General features: G+C 45.6%; 1 protein-coding gene across 1 annotated transcript in view; it reads left to right on the top strand.

Moving 5' to 3' along the window:
• The window catches only part of LOC106545083 (integrin alpha-X), a 50,988-nt gene that overhangs the window by 17,921 nt on the left and 14,240 nt on the right, over positions 1–18,827 (top strand). Inside the window, exons 12-21 of the mRNA XM_087714685.1 lie at positions 1,661–1,803; positions 4,137–4,280; positions 7,327–7,533; positions 7,828–7,958; positions 11,198–11,355; positions 12,060–12,220; positions 12,928–13,059; positions 15,244–15,317; positions 16,193–16,334; positions 16,444–16,554. Coding sequence (XP_087570811.1) covers positions 1,661–1,803; positions 4,137–4,280; positions 7,327–7,533; positions 7,828–7,958; positions 11,198–11,355; positions 12,060–12,220; positions 12,928–13,059; positions 15,244–15,317; positions 16,193–16,334; positions 16,444–16,554 — 1,403 coding nt within the window. The remainder of the gene's footprint in view (positions 1–1,660; positions 1,804–4,136; positions 4,281–7,326; positions 7,534–7,827; positions 7,959–11,197; positions 11,356–12,059; positions 12,221–12,927; positions 13,060–15,243; positions 15,318–16,192; positions 16,335–16,443; positions 16,555–18,827) is intronic.

Raw genomic sequence — 18,827 nt, 5'->3', positions numbered from 1 at the left:
AGAGATTCAACAGATTAACAGAGTTGGAAGGGACCTTGTAGGTCATCCAGTCCAACCCCCTGCTCAAGCAGGAGACACTACACCATTTCTGACAGATGGCAGTCCAATATCTTCTTGAAAGTCTCAAGTGATGAAGTTCCCACAACTTCTGAAAGCAAGCTGTTCCATTGGTTGATTGTTCTCACGGTCAGAAATTTTTTCCTTCTTTCCAGGTTGAATTTCTCCTGGTTCAGTTTCCATCCATTATTTCTTTATTATGGCCTTCGGGTGCCTTGGAAAAATGATTGCTCTAGATCCTTCTGGGTTGAAACGAAATCATATGATGAATGGTTGAGGGACTAGGTATGTCTAGTCTATCAAAGAGAAGGGGGAACATTATAGTTGTCTTTCAGTATTTGTGGGGTTGTCACAAAGAAGAGGGAATTGACTTATTTTTTTGAAAATAAGGACAAGAAGAAATGTCCTTCTAGGTTCAGTTCCAAGTGGGGAAAAAGACACTAGAAACATGGAGACTGCTTGGAAAGATGATTTAATGGTGGCTTAAGCTCATGAACAGAAAAGGGGGACCACATGCTTCAAGATGTTGGATGAAGAAGAAAAGAGAATGAGATGCTGAAAATTTCTGGCTTTATGATCTCTGTTCGACCCCATCTCTCTGTTTCCTGTTCCTGTGTAAGAAATTCATTCTGATTGGTTGTCAGACTCCCATGGGGCCATGCAGGGGCAACTCTCTAGGCTGTACTTTGAGTCCAAGTTTGGTTGAGTATTGCTTCTTCCCAGATGCCTTGTGGTGAGTTTCTGTAGAAGGCTAATCCTATCTTTGTTAGGTAGAGTAGACTAGCTCAGAGCCCCCAATGGCCCATTGAGAAAAGTGGGGGCTATTAAGAGTGAGTCTGTTTCCTGCCTAAAAACACATTTCTCCATTCCTTATCCAGAGAAATATAATATTCTGCCTTTTCAATATTTCCCAGGATATTTCATTTTTTCTAGGAGAGCGGTGGGATTTAAACTTCCTACAAAGTAATGGGTGGAAGCTTATCAAAGAGAGATATAACCTAGAAGTAAGGAAAATATTTTCTGACAGTGAGAGCAATTAATCAAAGGAGTAGCTTGTCTTCTGCAGTTGTGGATGCTCCACAACTGCTCAATGGAAATTTTCAAGAATAGACTGGACAACCATTTGACTGGGATGGTATGAGACTGCTGCCTTGAACAAGGGGTTGGGGGAAGAAGACCTCCAAGGTCACTTCCAACCCTATGATTTTATGTTCTATGAGGTGGTTGTATTGTTAATATCTCTGTGTTCAAATAAAGTCAGGGTTCACTTTTTGTTATGTTTGTTTCAGGCATTTATTTTGTTACTTTATTGGTTCAGAGTTCCTTTTTGTGTTAATTTGTATTACAATGCAAAGTGTTGAAACTTAAATAATAAAAATATTATTTAAAAATGTAACTTGAGGATATAAGGAAGGGAGATCTAGGTATTTGTTCTTGCTGCCATGGACAGTTGCTTGTGGCTAATTTTAATCTTGGACTAAACATACCCCAGAAGCATCTGCATTATCCTTGCTAGTTGAGAATGCCTTTTATAAACTTGTAAATAAGTTGTGCGCCTTTGTTTCATCCTCTTCCTTGTTCATTCTTGCATCCTCCTCACCAGGTTACTCAATTCAAGAAGTTCGACTCAACGGACAGAGCAGCTTCGTGGTGGGAGCCCCACGTTATCAACACGTGGGCAAAGTCGTCTGGTTCAGCCAGAGGAGAAGACAGTGGAAGCCGAAGTCAGAGCTCTCTTTAGGGCAGGTAAATTGAGTTCTGATGGCCTGCAGAATTGATTTAACTCAGGACTGTCAAACTCGATTTCATTGAGGGACACATCGAGGTTGTGTTTCGTGGGGTGTATATGTGTGGCCAGGGTGGGAATGGCCAGCTCGATGTCACTCATTGAAGCCCCATTTCCAGCCACGTTGGTCCTTCCAGGCTCTGTTTTGCAGCCCTCTGCGAGGGAAAATGGAGCTGCGGTGGGCTGTGTGCGGCCTCCCCGAGCTCCCTTTTCATTGGCAAAGGCACTGTGAGATGGTCCTTTGCTGTTTCCAGGGTGGGCCCGCAGGCCCGCTCCGGCTCCTGGGCCTTGAGTTTGACACCCCTGATTTAACTTGTAAGTGTATTTTGATTGGGTGTATGGTCCATCAACCAGAGAAGAAGACTTCTCTCTTCATATCAACCTTCCAATGTTTGAGAGGCTGTCCCAGAGAAGAGGGGGACAACCTTTTCCCCAAAGCACCAGAGGGTAAGACAAGAAATAACAGATGGAAACTTATCAGAGTTACAACCTAGAACTTAGGAGACATTTCCTAACAATTAAAACAATTAATCGGTGGAAAGCCTTGCCTCCAGAAATTGTGGATGCTCCATCAACTGGAGGCTTTTAAAGGCTTTTAAGAAGAAAGTGGACAGCCGTTTATCTTGAATGATGTAGACCCACAGAGTGGCACACAGAGCCATGTCGCCTGGTACATGTCGCATCGTCCGTTCCTCTTCTGGGTTTCTGGCATGCATGCATGTGCCACGACTGGCTAGCCTTTGTGCAGGCAGCAGTGCTGGAAACTGAAAGAGCCGGGCGTGAGCATGCGTGCCGGCCAGCTGATTGTCATGTGCGCATGTGGGTCAGTAACCAGGCGTGCAGGCGCGCACCGGAAACCAGAAGTTAATTTTCTAGCATGCACATGTCCCAGACGAGTTGAAAAGGTTTGCCATCACTGGTGTAGAGTCTCTTGGTATTGGTATTGGTATTTTATTATTTGTATGCCGCCCTTCTCCGGGAGGACTCAGGGTGGCGAACAATTCAAAGGGGAAAAAAGGGGGAACATAAAAGACAAAATACAAATAATAAAAGTAGGCAACAGTCGCACAACCATACATGTCGAGAGGGGAGGGAACTCATCACCCCCAGGCCTGCCGACAAAGCCAGGTTTTGATGGCTTTTCGGAAGGCCTGGAGAGAGGTGAGGGTCCAAATCCCTGCGGGGAGTTCATTCCAGAGGGCTGGAGCTGCCACAGAGAAGGCCCTCCCCTGGGTAATAGCCAGGTGGCATTGGCTGGTAGATGGCACCCAAAGGAGGCCAACCCTGTGAGATCTAATGGGTCTGTGGGAGATAATTGGCAGCAGGCGGTCTCTTGCTTGGGCAGGAGTTGGACTAGAAGACTCCAAGGCCCCTTTTAAGCCCGTTATTCTATATTTTTCTCCCACTGAAAGCACATTCCTTAATTCCAGAAAAAAATTAAATATTTCAGGCATTGGAACAAATAAAGTCCTAAAGCCTTATAGCTATCTACTAAACCTCAACTTTTTTTTAGCCCCTCCAGATTTAAGGAGGCGTTTGAGCCTCTGAATATATACCCTTTCGTGAAATCAGAAACCTGCTCCAATGTTTGGAAATCCCTTATTGGGAGCTCTTGTATTGCATGTATAGTAATTTTAAATAGCAGCTATTTAAAACTATTACAAATGCCACACAAGAGCTCCCAATAAGGGATTTCCAAACTTTGGAGCCATGAATCTGAATATTCTTGAGTGGAAATCCATCAACTATCTATCCAGAGGTTGAATGCTTGAATGGATCCACAGCTCTTGCCACCTTTGGCTGCAGCATCCTAAGCTAATAAACCCTATGCTAAATTTCAAGTTGCTTGGTGTTCTCTGACCTTGGTGGTTTTCTTGCAAATGTTTTATTACCAAATTAGGCAACATCATCAGTGCATAGCTGGAGTGGTGCAGTGGAGCTCTTGCCTCAGAATCAGGAGGCTGTGAGTTCGATCCTAGGAAGAGGCAGATATTTCTTTCTCTAAGCACAGTGAGACTAGATCCGCTGAACAAAACTCTGCATTGGTGACAGGAAGGGCATCTGGCCATTAAACACTCTACTAGCTCCATTCAGTTGCCCAGACTCCACCCCGCAAGGGGTTATGGGGTCATTAAAAGGAAGTGCTGGTGATCAGTGCAAAGTTAATTTCCTTCCTGTCGCTGGCAACGGAGGCTTTGCTGGGACGCACTGGGGGTAAAGAAAAAAAAAGGGAGGGGGGTCAGGGAAACTGGTCAAACTGGGAAAATATTTTTTTAAAATGGAAATTTTAAAGTCCCCCCAGATCGGCTCATATTTTGGGGCTTCCCTGTGTGCTGTGGATTTGAACAGAGACGGAAATACTGATTTGATCCTCATTGGCGCCCCTATGTACTATGATGGCATTGCAGGAGGAAAGGTCTACGTTTGCGAAAGGCGGGTAAGTAAAGAACTGGACTGGGGGGTTGGGGGTTGGAGCTGTGCTGTGTTGTGTTGTGTTGTGGTAGTAGGGCTGCATTACTATTACTGTATCCTTCCCATTTTATCTAATTATTCCTTATCTTCTTATGACTCTGTTACTTGTATCTTATTATTTATATTAATTGTTTTATTTAGAATCCTAGTATGATTCACATTGATTGCTTACTTAGAATGCTATGATTATCACTGAGTGTTGGATCTTATAATTTATGATGAATGTATTTTATGATTAGAATCATGATTTATCACTTGTTACTTGAATGTACACTGAGAGCTTAGGCACCAGAGACAAATTCCTTCTGTGTCCAATAACAATTGGCCAATAAAGAATTCTGTTCTGTTCTGTTCCATATTTTCTATTCTATTCTGTTCTATTCTACCCTGCCCTACCCTACCAGGGGTGGGTTCCTGCCGGTTCTAACCAGTTCGCTAGAAGAGGTTCCACAAATCTAGCGTGCACTTTAGAACCGGTTCCACCAGTGGAACTCCCCCCTCACTCGCTCACCCCCGGGCCCCACCCATCCGTTCACTGCTTGTCCACTCGCTCCCCCCCACCCATCCACACCACGCCTCTAAGAGCCCTATAGAGAGTCCTTGGCTCTCTATTGCTACCTGCCAAGGAGGTAAGTAAGCTCTTTGCTGGCGCAGCAGCTTTTGGGGCTTGGGTTTCCAGCCCGACAGCCCCCGCCGCTTCTGGACGTCTATTGCAGTCACGATGAACTGAGGAAAGCATGGAGAAGAGCGCGAAGTTTCTTGGATGGGAGAGGTGCATGGCTTGATTTAGCCTCTCTGGACATTGCAGCAGCAGTCCCAAGCGTGCCGATCTTGGCGTTTTGGATTTTGGATTTGGATTTATTGGACATTTATAGGCCGCCCTTTTCCCTGAGGGGACTCAGGGCGGCTTACAATCACAAAGGAAAGGGAGTGTAGGACAGTACAAAAAGAAATGTGAACAAAAGTAAATTAAACAATAAAACTCAACATTCACTCAACATTCGGGAGGGGCGAAAATAGACTTATCCCCAGGCCTGACGGGCTAGCCAGTTCTTGAGGGCTGTGCGGAAGGCCTGGACGGTGGTGAGGGTACGAATCTCCACGGGGAGATTGTTCCAGAGGGTCGGAGCCGCAACAGAGAAGGCTCTCCTCCGGGTAGTCGCCAGTCGGCACTGACTGGCGGATGGAATACGGATATCGGGGAAATTCCCAGCCGCCCAGTCTCCATCCCGCAGAAAAAAAATCTCCTTTGCCAAAGCTCTATAGGCGAGCGCTGCCTCTGACCGCCAGAATCTCTGGATAGAACTTTGCAACTAGTTGAGGAGTGGCGAGCAGCGGATTTGAGCGTTTGCATGCACTCAGCCAAGGTCATGCTGAGCCCCTCTACTTTGGATGACCTGATGGATTTTGGATGACCCGATGGATTTTATGATGGATGTGCAACCCCGGAGTTGTTGAAGAAGGACAGGCAGCTCAGCCTGATCCAGGCACGACAGCGGCTTACAGACAGAGAGAGAGAGGGAGAGAGATGGAGACAGACAGACAGACACACACACACACACACACACACACAGTGAAAAACAGACAGACACACACATACAGAGGGAGGGAGGAGATACACAGAGTGAGAGACAGACAGACAGACACACACATACACAGAGACAGAGAGAGACAGACAGAAAGGAAGGAAGGAAGAAAGAAAGTAGGAGAAAGAGATGAAAGAAAGAATGATAGATAGATAAAGGGAGAGAGAGACAAAAGGAAGGAAGGAAGGAAAGAGAGAGAGAGAGAAAGGAAGGAAGAAAGAAAAAGAAAGTGGGAGAAAGAGATGAAAGAAAGATAGACAGATAAAGGGAGAGAGAGACAAAAGGAAGGGAGGAAGGAAAGAGAGAGAGAGAGAGATAAAGAAAGAAAGAAAGAAAGAAAGAAAGAAAGAAAGAAAGAAAGAAAGAAAGAACTTACGACCACAATGGAGTCCAAAATTTTGGTTGCTAAGCAAAAAGTGTTGTTAAGTGAGTTTCATCACATTTTCCAAGTTGGCTACGCCCACATGGTCACATGACCGCTGAGTCACTCCCACAAAACAGGCCACACCTACAGAATAGGTTCTAAAAATTTTTGAAACCCACCACTGCATCCTATCCTACCCTACTCTACTCTGCCTTTCTCAAGCAGCTAGGCTGAGTCTAGCTACAATGAATTCTGAGGAAAAATAACAGCATTTAGCTCAGGTTGTTGGAGAATCAAAAAGACAGGATTGCAGATGTGAATTGACTAGTACTTGAGAGACCGCCTTCTGCCGATTACCTCCCTTCGTCCCATCAGATCGCACAGAGTGGGCCTCCTCCGAGTTCCATCCGCCAGTCAGTGCCGACTGGCGACTACGCGGAGGAGAGCCTTCTCAGTAGCAGCTCCGACCCTTTGGAATGATCTCCCCGTAGAGATTCGCACCCTCACCACAGTCCAGAGCTTCCGCACAGCCCTTAAGATCTGGCTATCCCGTCAGGCCTGGGGATAAGATCTTCATACACCCCACCCGAATGTTGAATGAATGTTGTGTTTTATTGCTATTATTATTTGTACCCACATATTATTTTACGTTCTGTCTTGCACCCCCTTCCCATGAGTTGTAAGCTGCCCTGAGTCCCCTCAGGAAAAAGGGCGGCCTATAAGTGACAATAAAATAAAATAAAAAATAAAATAAATAGTAGAACGGTCCAGCTGTGTGGCAGCACAGGAGTGGCTGCAAAATAAGGCCAAAAAAGTCAAGATGTCACCTGCAGCAGTGCCAAACAATTCCCATTTTTTGTTGTTGTTGTTTATGTGCATTGTGAAGCTTTCATTGCACCATTGCGGCCTCCATCCTGACATTTTGGAACACATCCTGCAGGGGAGGTGAACAGAAATACATGCTGGGCTGTTATTAATGGGTTTGATTGCAGAATGGCTTCTGTTGAAAACGCTGCCCCCACCCCCAATTCACGTGTCTTTCCTTTACCCCCATTCCTCAGGGAGAAACATTTTCCTGTGACGTGGAATTGCAAGGGGAGCCCCGTCACCCATTGGGCCGCTTTGGAACCAGCATAACAGAAGCTGGGGAAATTACTGGGGATAAGTGGACAGATGTTGCTGTTGGGGCACCACTGGAGGATGGGAATCAAGGAGCTGTGTACATCTTCCAGGGGACAAGTAGTTCCCTTAACCCTGTTTTTAGCCAGGTGAGCCTTCAGCTGCCCCCATCCCTTTCACCTCTCCCCGCCTCTATCTTCTTACTCTATGAGCCGTGTTGGCACAGTGGTTAGAATGCAGTATTGCAGGCTGACTCTGCCTACAACCAGGAGTTTAACCCGTAACGGCTCAAGCTTGACTCAGCCTTCCGTCCTTCCGAGGTCTGTAAAATGAGGACCCAGATTGTTGGAGTCAATACACTGACTCTGAAAACTGCTTAGTGGGTAAAGCACTGTGAAGCGGTATATAAGTCTAAGTGCCATTGCTATGTTTCTTCTTTGCAGCGCATCCCAGCTTCTGCCTTTGCCAATAGGCTTCAATATTTTGGACAAGCTATTGATGGGGGGTCAGAAATTACAGGAGACGGACTCCCAGATCTGGCTGTTGGAGCTGATGGACAAGTGCTGCTCCTAAGGTAAGGCTGATTTCTACTCTGTTCTGTTAGATCCTGAATATAGAATAACAGAGTTGGAAGGGACCTTGAAGATCTTCTAGTCCAATTCCCTTCTTGATGGCGAACCTATGGCACCCATGCCACAAGTGGCACGTGGAGCCATTTGTATAGGCACGCGAGGCGTTGCCCTGTCAGCTGCCAGCTCATTTCAGCCTTTTTTTGAGGCCCTTTTTGGCCTTCCGGAAGCTTCAGGAGCTTTCCTGAAGCCTCCGGAGCGCGAAAAAACGGCCCTAAGAGCAAACCGGAAGTTTAGGAACGTACTTCCAGTTTGCTTGTAGGGCCGGTTTTAGCCCTCCTGAGCTTTCAGGAGGCCTCCCTAAAGGCTCCAGAGGGCAACAAACTACCCTACGAGCAAACCGGAAGTATGTTCCCAAACATCCGCTTTGTCCTTGGGCTGTTTTTTCGCGCTCTGGAGGGCCTCGGCGGGGGGGAGGGTTGGGAGGCTGTTTTCACCCTTCCCAGGCTCCTATAAAGCCTCTGAATCCTGGGGAGGGCAAAAAGGGGGGGAGTGCTGGTTGTGTGCGCATGTGCACAGGGGTAGTGCACCAGAGGTGGGTTCCTACCAGTTCGCACCTATTCGGTAGAATCGGTTCGTCAAATCTACTGAACCGGTTAGAAAAGGTTCCACCAATGGACCCAGAAAGCAGGCCACACCTACAGAAGAGGTTCCAAAATTTTTTGAAACCCACCACTGTAGTACGCATAGCATTATGGGTGTGGCACGCCCATGCACGACCCCCCCCCCTGCACTCCCCCCACTTTTGGCATGTGAGCCACAAAAGGTTCATCATCACTGCCCTCTACCATTCTGGATAAATGGCTGTCCAGTCTCTTCTTAAAAACCTCATGTGATAAAGCACCCCCAACTTCTGGAGGCAAGCTGTTCCACTGGTTAATTGTTCTCACTGTCAGGAAATTTCTCCTTCATTCTAGGTTGTTTCTCTCCTTCTTCTAACCGTTATTTCTTGTCCTAACTTCGAGGTGCATTTTTGAAAAGGTTGACCCTCACTTTTTCTGTAACATTCCCTCAAATATTGGAAGACTGCTATCATGTCAACCTTAGGCAGTGGTGGGTTTCGAATTTTTTTAGAACCTCTTCTGTAGGTGTGGCTTGCTTTGTAGGAGTGGCTTGCCAGCCATGTGACTGGGTGGGTGCGGCCAACTTGTAAAATGTGGTGAAACTCACTTAACAAAGCTCTTGCTTAATAACCAAAATGTTGCCTCAGAAACGCTGGCATTTGAAGCATGCAAGTCTTAAAGCTGTCAAGTTACAAGACCTTTGCACCCCTAACCCTTTAGAAAAAACCCCACAGGGGTGTTCAAACATGACAACTTTTAAGACTTGTGGACTTCAACTCCAGAATTCCTCCTCTCACTCTTCATCTTGATGATGTGTGGACGGGCGTGGGGAGGGAGCGGGAACCGGTCCCAAATGGCACTGTAGATTTGTGGAACCTCTTCTATAGAAGAGGTTAGAACTGGCAGGAACCCACCCCTGACCTTAGGGTTGACTAGACATGGGTATTCCCCTCAATTGTTCATTGCATGGTTTAGCTTCCAGATCAGCGGTGGGATTCACTTACCTTCCCTACCAGTTCACAAATGTGAGTGTGTGCGTGCTTGCACATTACATTGGGGGCGGGTGGTGGGGGGAGCCTCCCGCAGCCATCACTACCAGTTCGCCCAAACTGAAGAGAACTGGCTGAATACAACCTCTGCTCCAGATCCCTAATATCTTTGTTGCTCTTCTCTGTACTTATTCTGCTCTGTTCAGTTCTGTTCTGCCCTTTAAAGCATTTATATAACTACCCATCTTACAACTTTCCAATGTTTTATGTAAAAACTATTGGTGTGAATTCACCCTTTCAAAGTATTGAAGAAGAGTGTCAGGTTTCCAAGTAATACCCCCAATGAAAGAAGACTCCAAGACCTGAGTTTTCTCAAAGTTCCATTTTATTACAGATGTCATATTGGCACACATCTGGGGGAACCCGAATCTGAAAGTTTCCATGTTTTCCCCAACTAAAAGAAAGTTCAAGTCCCTGCCCAGCCCCCACGTGTCCATCACATGATCCAATCAGGCACCATCCAAAACTGGAGATTCCTCCCATTCACCTCAACTCAGCTGCCAGGCAAACTGTCCCTGATTCTCTGAGAAAAGAATGTTATTTTGACTATATATCACCCATATTCCATACAATCCCCCCTCCCATTTTCCCACAGTAGAAAACATGGCAGGCCTGAAGACCCAAATGTAAAAGATGGCTTCCAGGTACACAATTGTCCATTTCTAATGAGGAGTAAGAGAAATCTGATCTGTAAATTAAATCTTTTAATTGATTGGGGCAAGGAAAAGCAAAACCGATCACGCTCAATCAGGAAAGACAAGAAGGCTTAGGTTTGATCTCAAACATTTTGCTACCATGTTTCCCTGAAAATTGGGTCTTATTTTCTTTTGACCCCTGAAATAAGCACTTGGCCTTATTTTCAGGGAGGTCTTATTATTTTTGAGGTGCAGAAGGCGGTGAGTGTGGTTACCTCATGGCTGCTGCTGTGTTGCAATATTTTTTGGGAGGGCTTATTTTCAGGGGAGGGCTTATTTTAACACATGCGCTCAAAAGCCCGATTGGGCTTATTATCCAGGGAGGGAAACAGAATAACTAAAATGGAAAAGTAATGTAATTCCTACATCTGTACGGAAACACACACGGACACGTGCAACACCAATTTATGGAAATGTCGCTTTGTAAGTTGTCAGTCAGGTCAAAAAGTACAGATGACATTCAGGCTGGATTATGTCTCATGAGAGTTGTGAAACAGGTCACCCAGCTGACCCAGCTGTTTTTAATGACCTTTTCTGTGGTGGTTGTTAAGCAAACGCCACAAGAGTTATGCGAACCAATTGTTTGCAATGGCCATGCTTTTGCTAAAAACCAAAAATTCATGAAGTTCGATTGTGCAACCATAGGATACTGCAAATGGTTGTCGTGGCCCGGTTGCCGAATGCCCAAAGTGTGGTCATATGACTGGGGCGTGGCACCAACTATTGGAAATTCAAATCTAGGGTGTAACTATTGCCAGGGAGTTCTGTCATGACTTCAAAAGTTTGCTGAGTCATAAGTTGAGGATTATGTGCACTTTGTAAATCTAAATGACATTTTTTGGAAAAAAAATTTTTTGCCTATTTATGTCTGCTGTAGAGCCCGACCTGTGGTCAATGTGGTGGTTGGAATAACTTTTAACCCAACTATGATCCCCATCTCTGCCTTTGAGTGTGGGGACCAGCAAATGCTGAACAAGGAAATCAGCACAGCAACAGTCAACTTTAAAATCCAGGAAGACTCCCGATTTAATTTCGGTAAGTTTACAGATCTTCAAAGGTACCATTTGGGCTTCCGCACAATTTCTCAGATGATTTCTTCCTTTCAGCTCATCTGCATTCTGAAGGGCAACGTTGGGATCTTCTAAAGTGCAATTTTGATTTGTGTCCATCCATAGGAAGCCTCCAGAGATCTGAGTAGCACAGTGGTGAAATTCAATTTTTTTTTACTACTGGTTCTGTGGGCATGGCTTGGTGGGCATGGCAGGAGAAAGGTGCTGCAAAATCTCCCCATCGCACTCCTGGGGGAAGGATATTGCAAAATCTCAATTCCCACCTCACTCTGGGGACAGCCAGAGGTGGTATTCACCGGTTCTCCAAACTACTCAAAATTTCTGCTGCTGGTTCTCCAGAACCTGCCAGAACTTGCTGAATTTCACTGCTGGAGTAGCATCTCATAAAATCAGAGGGTTTCACTCTAGCGGATTTTTGTTCACTGTTTTCTGCAGTTTTCTTCCATAAATAAATAATTGTGGAAAATACACCAGGGTAATATTTCAATACAATCCTTTATTAAACCTAGCATCCTTAAAGACAACGTCCTCAGAGAAATCCAAGACAATAGAAGGGACTTCCTAGTTATAATTCATCAAAATTTTGTGCTCTTGTAAGGAAAGTTGTACTATTTATCAAGGACCTTTTTAGAATCCAGGTGTTCTGAATTTGATTGTAATTTCCTTCAGGCAGTGACATTTTGAGCACCATTCGGTACACTTTGACCTTGGATCCTGGCCGACAGAAAGTACGAGCCGTTTTTAACCAGGGTTCAGAGTTGTCTACCCTCACAGAAGAGATGAAGATTGGTGTGAGGCCAGAATCCAGGCAGTACCGAATAAAATTACCGGTGAGAGAAGAGGTTTTGGAAGGGGTGGGGATGGGTAGGATTCAGATCAAAAACAGGTTTTTAAAATAAATAAATAAATAAATGTCTGATCTTTAATGTGACGTGGCACGTCAAAACCGCGGTCCACTAAAGCGCACCCGATTAAAGCGCGTACGTGACGTGATCAGCAGCACGACAAGAAAGAAAAAGGGTGCTTTAAAAAGCGCTTTTAAAGCAAGCCGATTCACATAAAGGTGAGGGTTAGGGTTAGGGTTAGGGTTAGGGTTAGGGTTAGGGTTAGGGTTAGGGTTAGGGTTAGGGTTAGGGTTAGGGTTAGGGTTAGGGTTAGGGTTAGGGTTAGGGTTAGGTTTAGGGTTACGTTAAGCGTTAGGGTTAGGGTTAGGGTTAGGTTAAGGGTTAGCATTAGGTTAAGGGTTAGGTTTAGGGTTAGGTTTAGGGTTAGGGTTAGGGTTAGGTTTAGGGTTAGGTTAAGGGTTAGGCTTAGGGTTAGGTTTAGGGTTAGGTTTGGGGGGGTTAGGTTTACGCGTTAATTTTAAGTTTACCACTCACAGCGTGCTGTTTTCATCGTGCTGTGATGACGTCACGTACGCGCTTTCGTCGAGCGCGCTTTAGTCTACCGCGGTTTTCTGGTGGAACCTAATGTGAAACATAAGATGCGGCCATGAAATCAAGCAGTTCTTCTTTTATTGTTTTCCCCTGATGAAAAGACTTGCATAGAAGACAGCCTCACCCCCATAATCCTCCAGCTGAGTTATACCCTGATAGGAGAGCCCATCCAACGTGCCAACAATGTGCGGGCCATCCTACAGAAAGACGCACCTGTTCTTATTCCGGCATCTGTAAGTACATGCTCAGTGTGCATTCTTCTAGTGTCACTTGCTTGAACAGAAAATACATACAGAAAAGGTATGAAATCGAAGCGTAATATACTGGTACCTCGATACTCAACTGCTTTTAAACTCATCGGATTTGGTACTTAATGCATTTTGACATAAACATTTTGTGCTGGTACTTATTGCTTGTTTGGTACTCAACACACAAGTTAGATATTCAGGAATGGAGGTAGTTTTTCCTTCATTTGTTCATTCCTTGCATATACTGCCTTACCTATCTTTATTGTGTATGTGCATGGAATGAAGGGAGATGCATAAATGGTGGTAAATGAAAAGTGAGTGACGGGGTGGACTGGCGGGAATGATAGCTGCTTTGTGATTCCCTACATTATTCCTTTTGGGAAAAAGTTGTTTGGTATTCATTGTGTCTCCCTGAAGCCATTAAAGATGAGGTACCATTGCACAAAGATGTAGTGAGTATAGAAAATGGCCTTGAAGGGCAGAAGGAAGATCTTCCACCAAGACAGTGATATCTCACCATTTTCTGCTCAGATGGATGGCAACATACATTTGATAATAAAAACAAATGATGAAATAAACCAGGCTTGTTATCAGGCTACAAACATAGCAATAGCACGTCGACTTCTATTCCGCTTCACAGTGCTTTACAGCCCTCTCTAAGCAGTTTACAGAGTCAGCATATTGCCCCCAACAATCTGGGTCTTCATTTTACCCACCTCGGAAGGATGGAATGAGTCAACCTTGAGCTAGTCAGGATCGAACTGCTGACAGTCAGTAGAATTAATCTGGAATACTGCATTCTAACCATTGCACTATCCTAATGCTTTACAAAAATACTGAGTTAGCCCCATCCCTCACTAATTCTCATGAATAAGGTGGAAGGAAAGTGCAAGATTTTGTTGCTACAGTTATTCTAATAACCATAGCTTTAGGTCTGTTCAGTGTCTGTTTATTAATCTAATCTACTTTATAGAGCTGACATTGGAGAACAGGTGTCTGACAAGCCTTTCTACTTCCTTCTGCAAATTCTTTCCATCAAAAATGGTTCTGCTGAAAGTTTTACCTCAGCAACAAATTGTTTCTTTATTTGTCATGTGAAAGGACTCTCTGGTCATAAAAGCTCAGCTAGTCAATTGGCGGAGATTAATTTAACATTTATTTATTTTTTCATCACATTTATATAGCCGCACCTCCCACAAAATGTGACTCTAGACAACAAATAATCTCACAAGTTTGATGGCATTGTCATGTTTTAAAAAACTTACCAAAAGTTAATAATGATAAGAGCTGATATGGCGCAGTAGTTAGAGTGCAGTACTGCAGGCTACTTCAGCTGACTGCTAGCTGCAGCTCGGCAGTTCAAATCTCACTGGCTCAAGTTTGACTCAGCCTTCTATCCTTCTGAGGTGGGTAAAATGAGGACCTGGATTGTTGAGGGCAATATGCTGACTTTGTAAACCACTTAGAGAGGGCTGTAAAAGCACTATGAACTGGTATATAAGTGTTATTGTTAGTACTATAGGCCCAGCCTCATCTTGGATGATATCCCTTAAGGCGGGTGCCATAGCAGAAAAGGCCTATTGTTAGGGTCCTGACAGATAATAGCAATTTAGCAGACTCTTAGTAGTAATAGGACCCATAACACACCTACTTGAGGAAGGCCTGTAACACGCCTCCTCTGCTGGATCTACTGGAACTGGCAGATGTAATTGGGAAGGGGTGGTCCCTCAAATGACATTGATGCAAGTCCATCATGGAATCCAATTGAGTTACAGGTGTGACCCAGTGAGTTCTATCTCCGAAGGACTAAGTCCAAGATTTTCGGAATTAAATCGAGAATCAATGTTCCAAGCTTCTACAGGTGGTGATATAAACAAGACGATAATAAATGTGGTATCAACTTCTACACAGAAAGATTTGGAATTGAAAGGCATGTTGTATGGATTCAACCTCTACAAGGTTTCTCAACCTTGGCAACTTTAAGACTTATGGACTTCAACTCCCAGAATTCCTCATGTCTGGGAATTCCTGTGGCATTCTGGGAGTTGAAGTCCATGACTCTTAAAGTCACCATTGGATTGGGAAACCCTGCTCTAGTATTTTATCCTTCATCTCACCTGTTCATAGAGACTGATGTTTTCTCTCCATTCTTCCCTCATGCCCTCGTAGCTGCCCTTTGAGAAGGACTGTGGAAAAGATGGAATCTGTAAAGACCAGTTAAAAACATCCTTCAATTTCTCAGGGTACAGTATGCTTTTCATCTTTATAGCAGCCACATTTCCACAGGCTTCATGTTCCCGTGACTACAGAATGCTGCAAATGGCCATAAAAGCGAACAATGTACCAAGCATCCAAAATGAGATGTGAGCAGCCAGTAGAACTCTGAAACCAGGTCATAAGTCACTTTGGGGGATTCCTTCATAATTTCGAATGGTTACTAGGCAGCCGGTCATTAAGTGAGGACTACTTGTATAAGGCAGAACTCTTGCTGCATTACCAAACTACTCTGTTTGGAAATTGGTGTGGTCCTATCTCGGTCTTTCTCAACTTTTAGCTGGATGAATTTCAACTGCCTGAATTTACTATTATTATTATGTAGGGTGGCTCAGTGGCTAAGACGTGGAGCTTGTCGATCAGAAAGGTCGGCAGTTTGGTGGTTCGAATCCCTAGCACCACATAATGGAGTGGGCTCCCATTACTTGTCCCAGCTTCTGCCAACCTCGCAGAAGGAAACCCCATAAAAATGCAAGTAGAAAAATAGGGACCACCTTTGGTGGGAAGGTAACAATGTTCCGTGTGCCTTCAGCATTTAGTCATGCCGGCCACATGACCATAGAGACATCTTCGGACAGCGCTGGCTCTTCGGCTTTGAAACGGAGATGAGCACTGCCCCCTAGAGTCAGGAACAATTAGGATATATGTGCGAGGGGAACCTTTACCTTTACGTATTATTATTATATATACAGAAATGTGAAATTGCAGCTACCCCTACCTTCAAATTAGCTGAAGTTGGCCTTTCATATGCATGAAGTTCTTCCCAGCCCTCGCATGTTGTAATATATTTGCATGGTATATGCAAGTAGCCATCAACTTACGACATTTTCCCTCTTATTTTCAGTTTGAACGAATTGGTAGTTGGCCTAACCCTGGACCTCAATGTTACTGTTTTCCTCCGGAATGATGGAGAGGATTCTTATAGCACCAACCTGACTTTCATCTACCCATCTTCACTGTCCTACCGCAGATATATATTAGTGCAGGTATGAAGATTAGAAAGAAATCAGAGACACCAGAACAGAGAGTGTTCTGGGGAAATTTCCAAAGAAGGTGCTGTCTATAACTAGTTATATTCATGATCATTCTCCTCAGTCCAACAGAAAATACGTGGTCATTAAGTGCACCCCTTTTCCTGCTGTAGAAGGATCTGTGAGGAATACAACCTGTGGCATCAATCAGCCCATCTTCCGGAGCATGGCTGAGGTACTGTTCTCTTCTATGTTAGTCTAGTGCCCATCTATGACCCCAGAATAATTGACAGTATCGATCTAAAGTCCAAGAAAGGTTGACCATTTCCATTCAAAGGCTGACATGGTGTTGGTAATACTCCAACACATGGAATCTTTTGTCCAATTGTGGTGGTTGGCTTTATCTATAAAATCAAGAGTTAGTAGCAACTCCTGTTGCAAAATGTCTATAGAGAGTCTCAGTTATCTATAGCAATAGCAATAGCAGTTAGACTTATATACCGCTTCATAGGGCTTTCAGCCCTCTCTAAGCGGTTTACAGAGTCAGCATATTGCCCCCAACAACAATCCGGGTCCTCATTTTACCCACCTCGGAAGGATGGAAGGCTGAGTCAACCCTGAGCCAGTGAGATTAGAACCGCTGAACTGCAGATAGCAGTCAGCTGAAGTGGCCTGCAGTACTGCACCCTAACCACTGCGCCACTTCGGCTCTTAGGTCATGGTTGTCCCAAAGTTACTTTTTCAAAACTGGACTGTTTCCTCCTTGAAGGCATTGCACTTCTCATCCAAAAAGCTTCCTCAGTTTTTCTTCAGAACTGAAAAAGCTTCTTGGACGATATTGAATGCTGGACTGATTGAAGAGAAATGGAACGGCTGAGGTAAGTAGAACAGCTTTATTTCAAAAGGACAGCTAACCAGAATAACTATGTACAGAGTTCAGCACCTCGCCCTGCTTGACAGCTATTTATACGTGAGCTGTCAAGCAGGGCAACCAATGGAAATGGAGCAAACAGCCCGCGCTCAGCCAGCCGCGCCTTATCCAATTAGGCGCGGCTGAGCAGTTGTCGACTGTCAGATGTAAGTTGAGATCTTGCAGCCGATCATAAGTTGAGGACCTAGGACCGGTCGTAAGTTGAGGACTCAACATTCCTCCCCCCCCCAGTGGGTACGCATGCGCAGTAAGAGCGCATGTGTACTCGCTTAGATAGGCGGGGCGGCGCCGGACCTGCCCAGAACAACACAGTTGCAGAGGAGCGGTCGGCGAGGTAGGTCGCCCCTGTAGCAGCTCCACCTAATGGGAGTGGAAGTCCGGGTAAAGCCTACCAAAGGAGACGGCAAGCTTGGAACAGGTAGGTGAATTAGCGGCGACGGAATGGCTTAGAGAGGTTCCTGGGCAGGCTGCCCGAAGCTGGTGGTTGGGCAGGAGAGGCCTGATTGGTAGAAGGCCTTGGTGGGTTGATGTGGAAATGGTGTCGCGATGGATTGAGGAGGTGCTGGGCAGGCTGCCAGGAGGTGGTGGTCGGGCAGGAGAGGCCTGATTGGGAGAAGGCCTTGGGGGGTAGGCAGCACCTTAGTTGATTCACGTGGCGCTGCCACTTGTTGCCATCGGGAAGTCTGACCCTATAAGAACAGGGACCGGTTACTTTGGTGATGGTGGCAGGTACCCACCTTGGATCCCCTGAGAAACTCCTGGCAAAGACCAGGTCCCCCTCCCCGAAGAGGCATGGATGCACCCCCAGGTCACCAGGTTGCATGTCATTATAAAGAGGGTGCAGCCTGTCTAGGGTGGTTCACAAACGGCAGCCCATCAGCAGCTCCACGGGGCTTTTGTTGGACAGGGGACATGGGGTGGAGTGTTGGCCGAGGAGATAAGCCGCCACCTTATCCCACCAATCCCCCCGGTCTGTGCGCCCCAATGCTTCTTTAGCTGAGCGGACTGCTCGTTCCACCCAGCCATTGCAAGCAGGATGGTAGGGAGCCGTTGGGGCGTGGAGGATCCCTTGCCCTGTCAGGAAATCCTGGATGGCTGCGGCGGTGAATTGAGGCCCGTTGTCGGTCACGACTGTGTCCGGCAACTCATGCCTGCCGAACACCTGCCGCAATACCCATATGGTGGACTCTGCAGTGGTAGTTGCCATGAACAGGAGTTCCACTCAACAGGAGTAGGCATCCACAACCACCAGGAAATTCTGACTGTGAAAGGGGCCCGCAAAATCCAAATGGACCCTAGACCAGGCTCCTCTAGGAACCTCCCAGTCTCTAATGGGAACAGCTGGAGGGGCAGGGTGGGAGAGTTGGTAGGGTGTGCAACGGCCAACCCAAGTAGCTACCTCCTCCTCAACCTTGGGCCACCAGACAAGCAAAATGTCTTCAAGGAAGAAACAAAGTCCAGTTGCCTTTTGAAAAACAACAACACCTTTGGGACAGCCATGACTTGAATGATTGAGAATCTCCATGGACGTTGAGCAATTCCCTATAAAAAGAGCCCATAATATCTATTCTGTGAGA

This window comes from Thamnophis sirtalis, unplaced genomic scaffold, assembly GCF_051295495.1.
Source record: "Thamnophis sirtalis isolate CommonGarterSnake01/CBP01778 unplaced genomic scaffold, rThaSir2_p1.2 scaffold_4, whole genome shotgun sequence".
Lineage (NCBI taxonomy): Eukaryota > Metazoa > Chordata > Lepidosauria > Squamata > Natricidae > Thamnophis > Thamnophis sirtalis.
The sequence above is the reverse complement of the archived record's forward strand: the minus strand, read 5'-3'. Positions and strand labels throughout refer to the sequence as shown.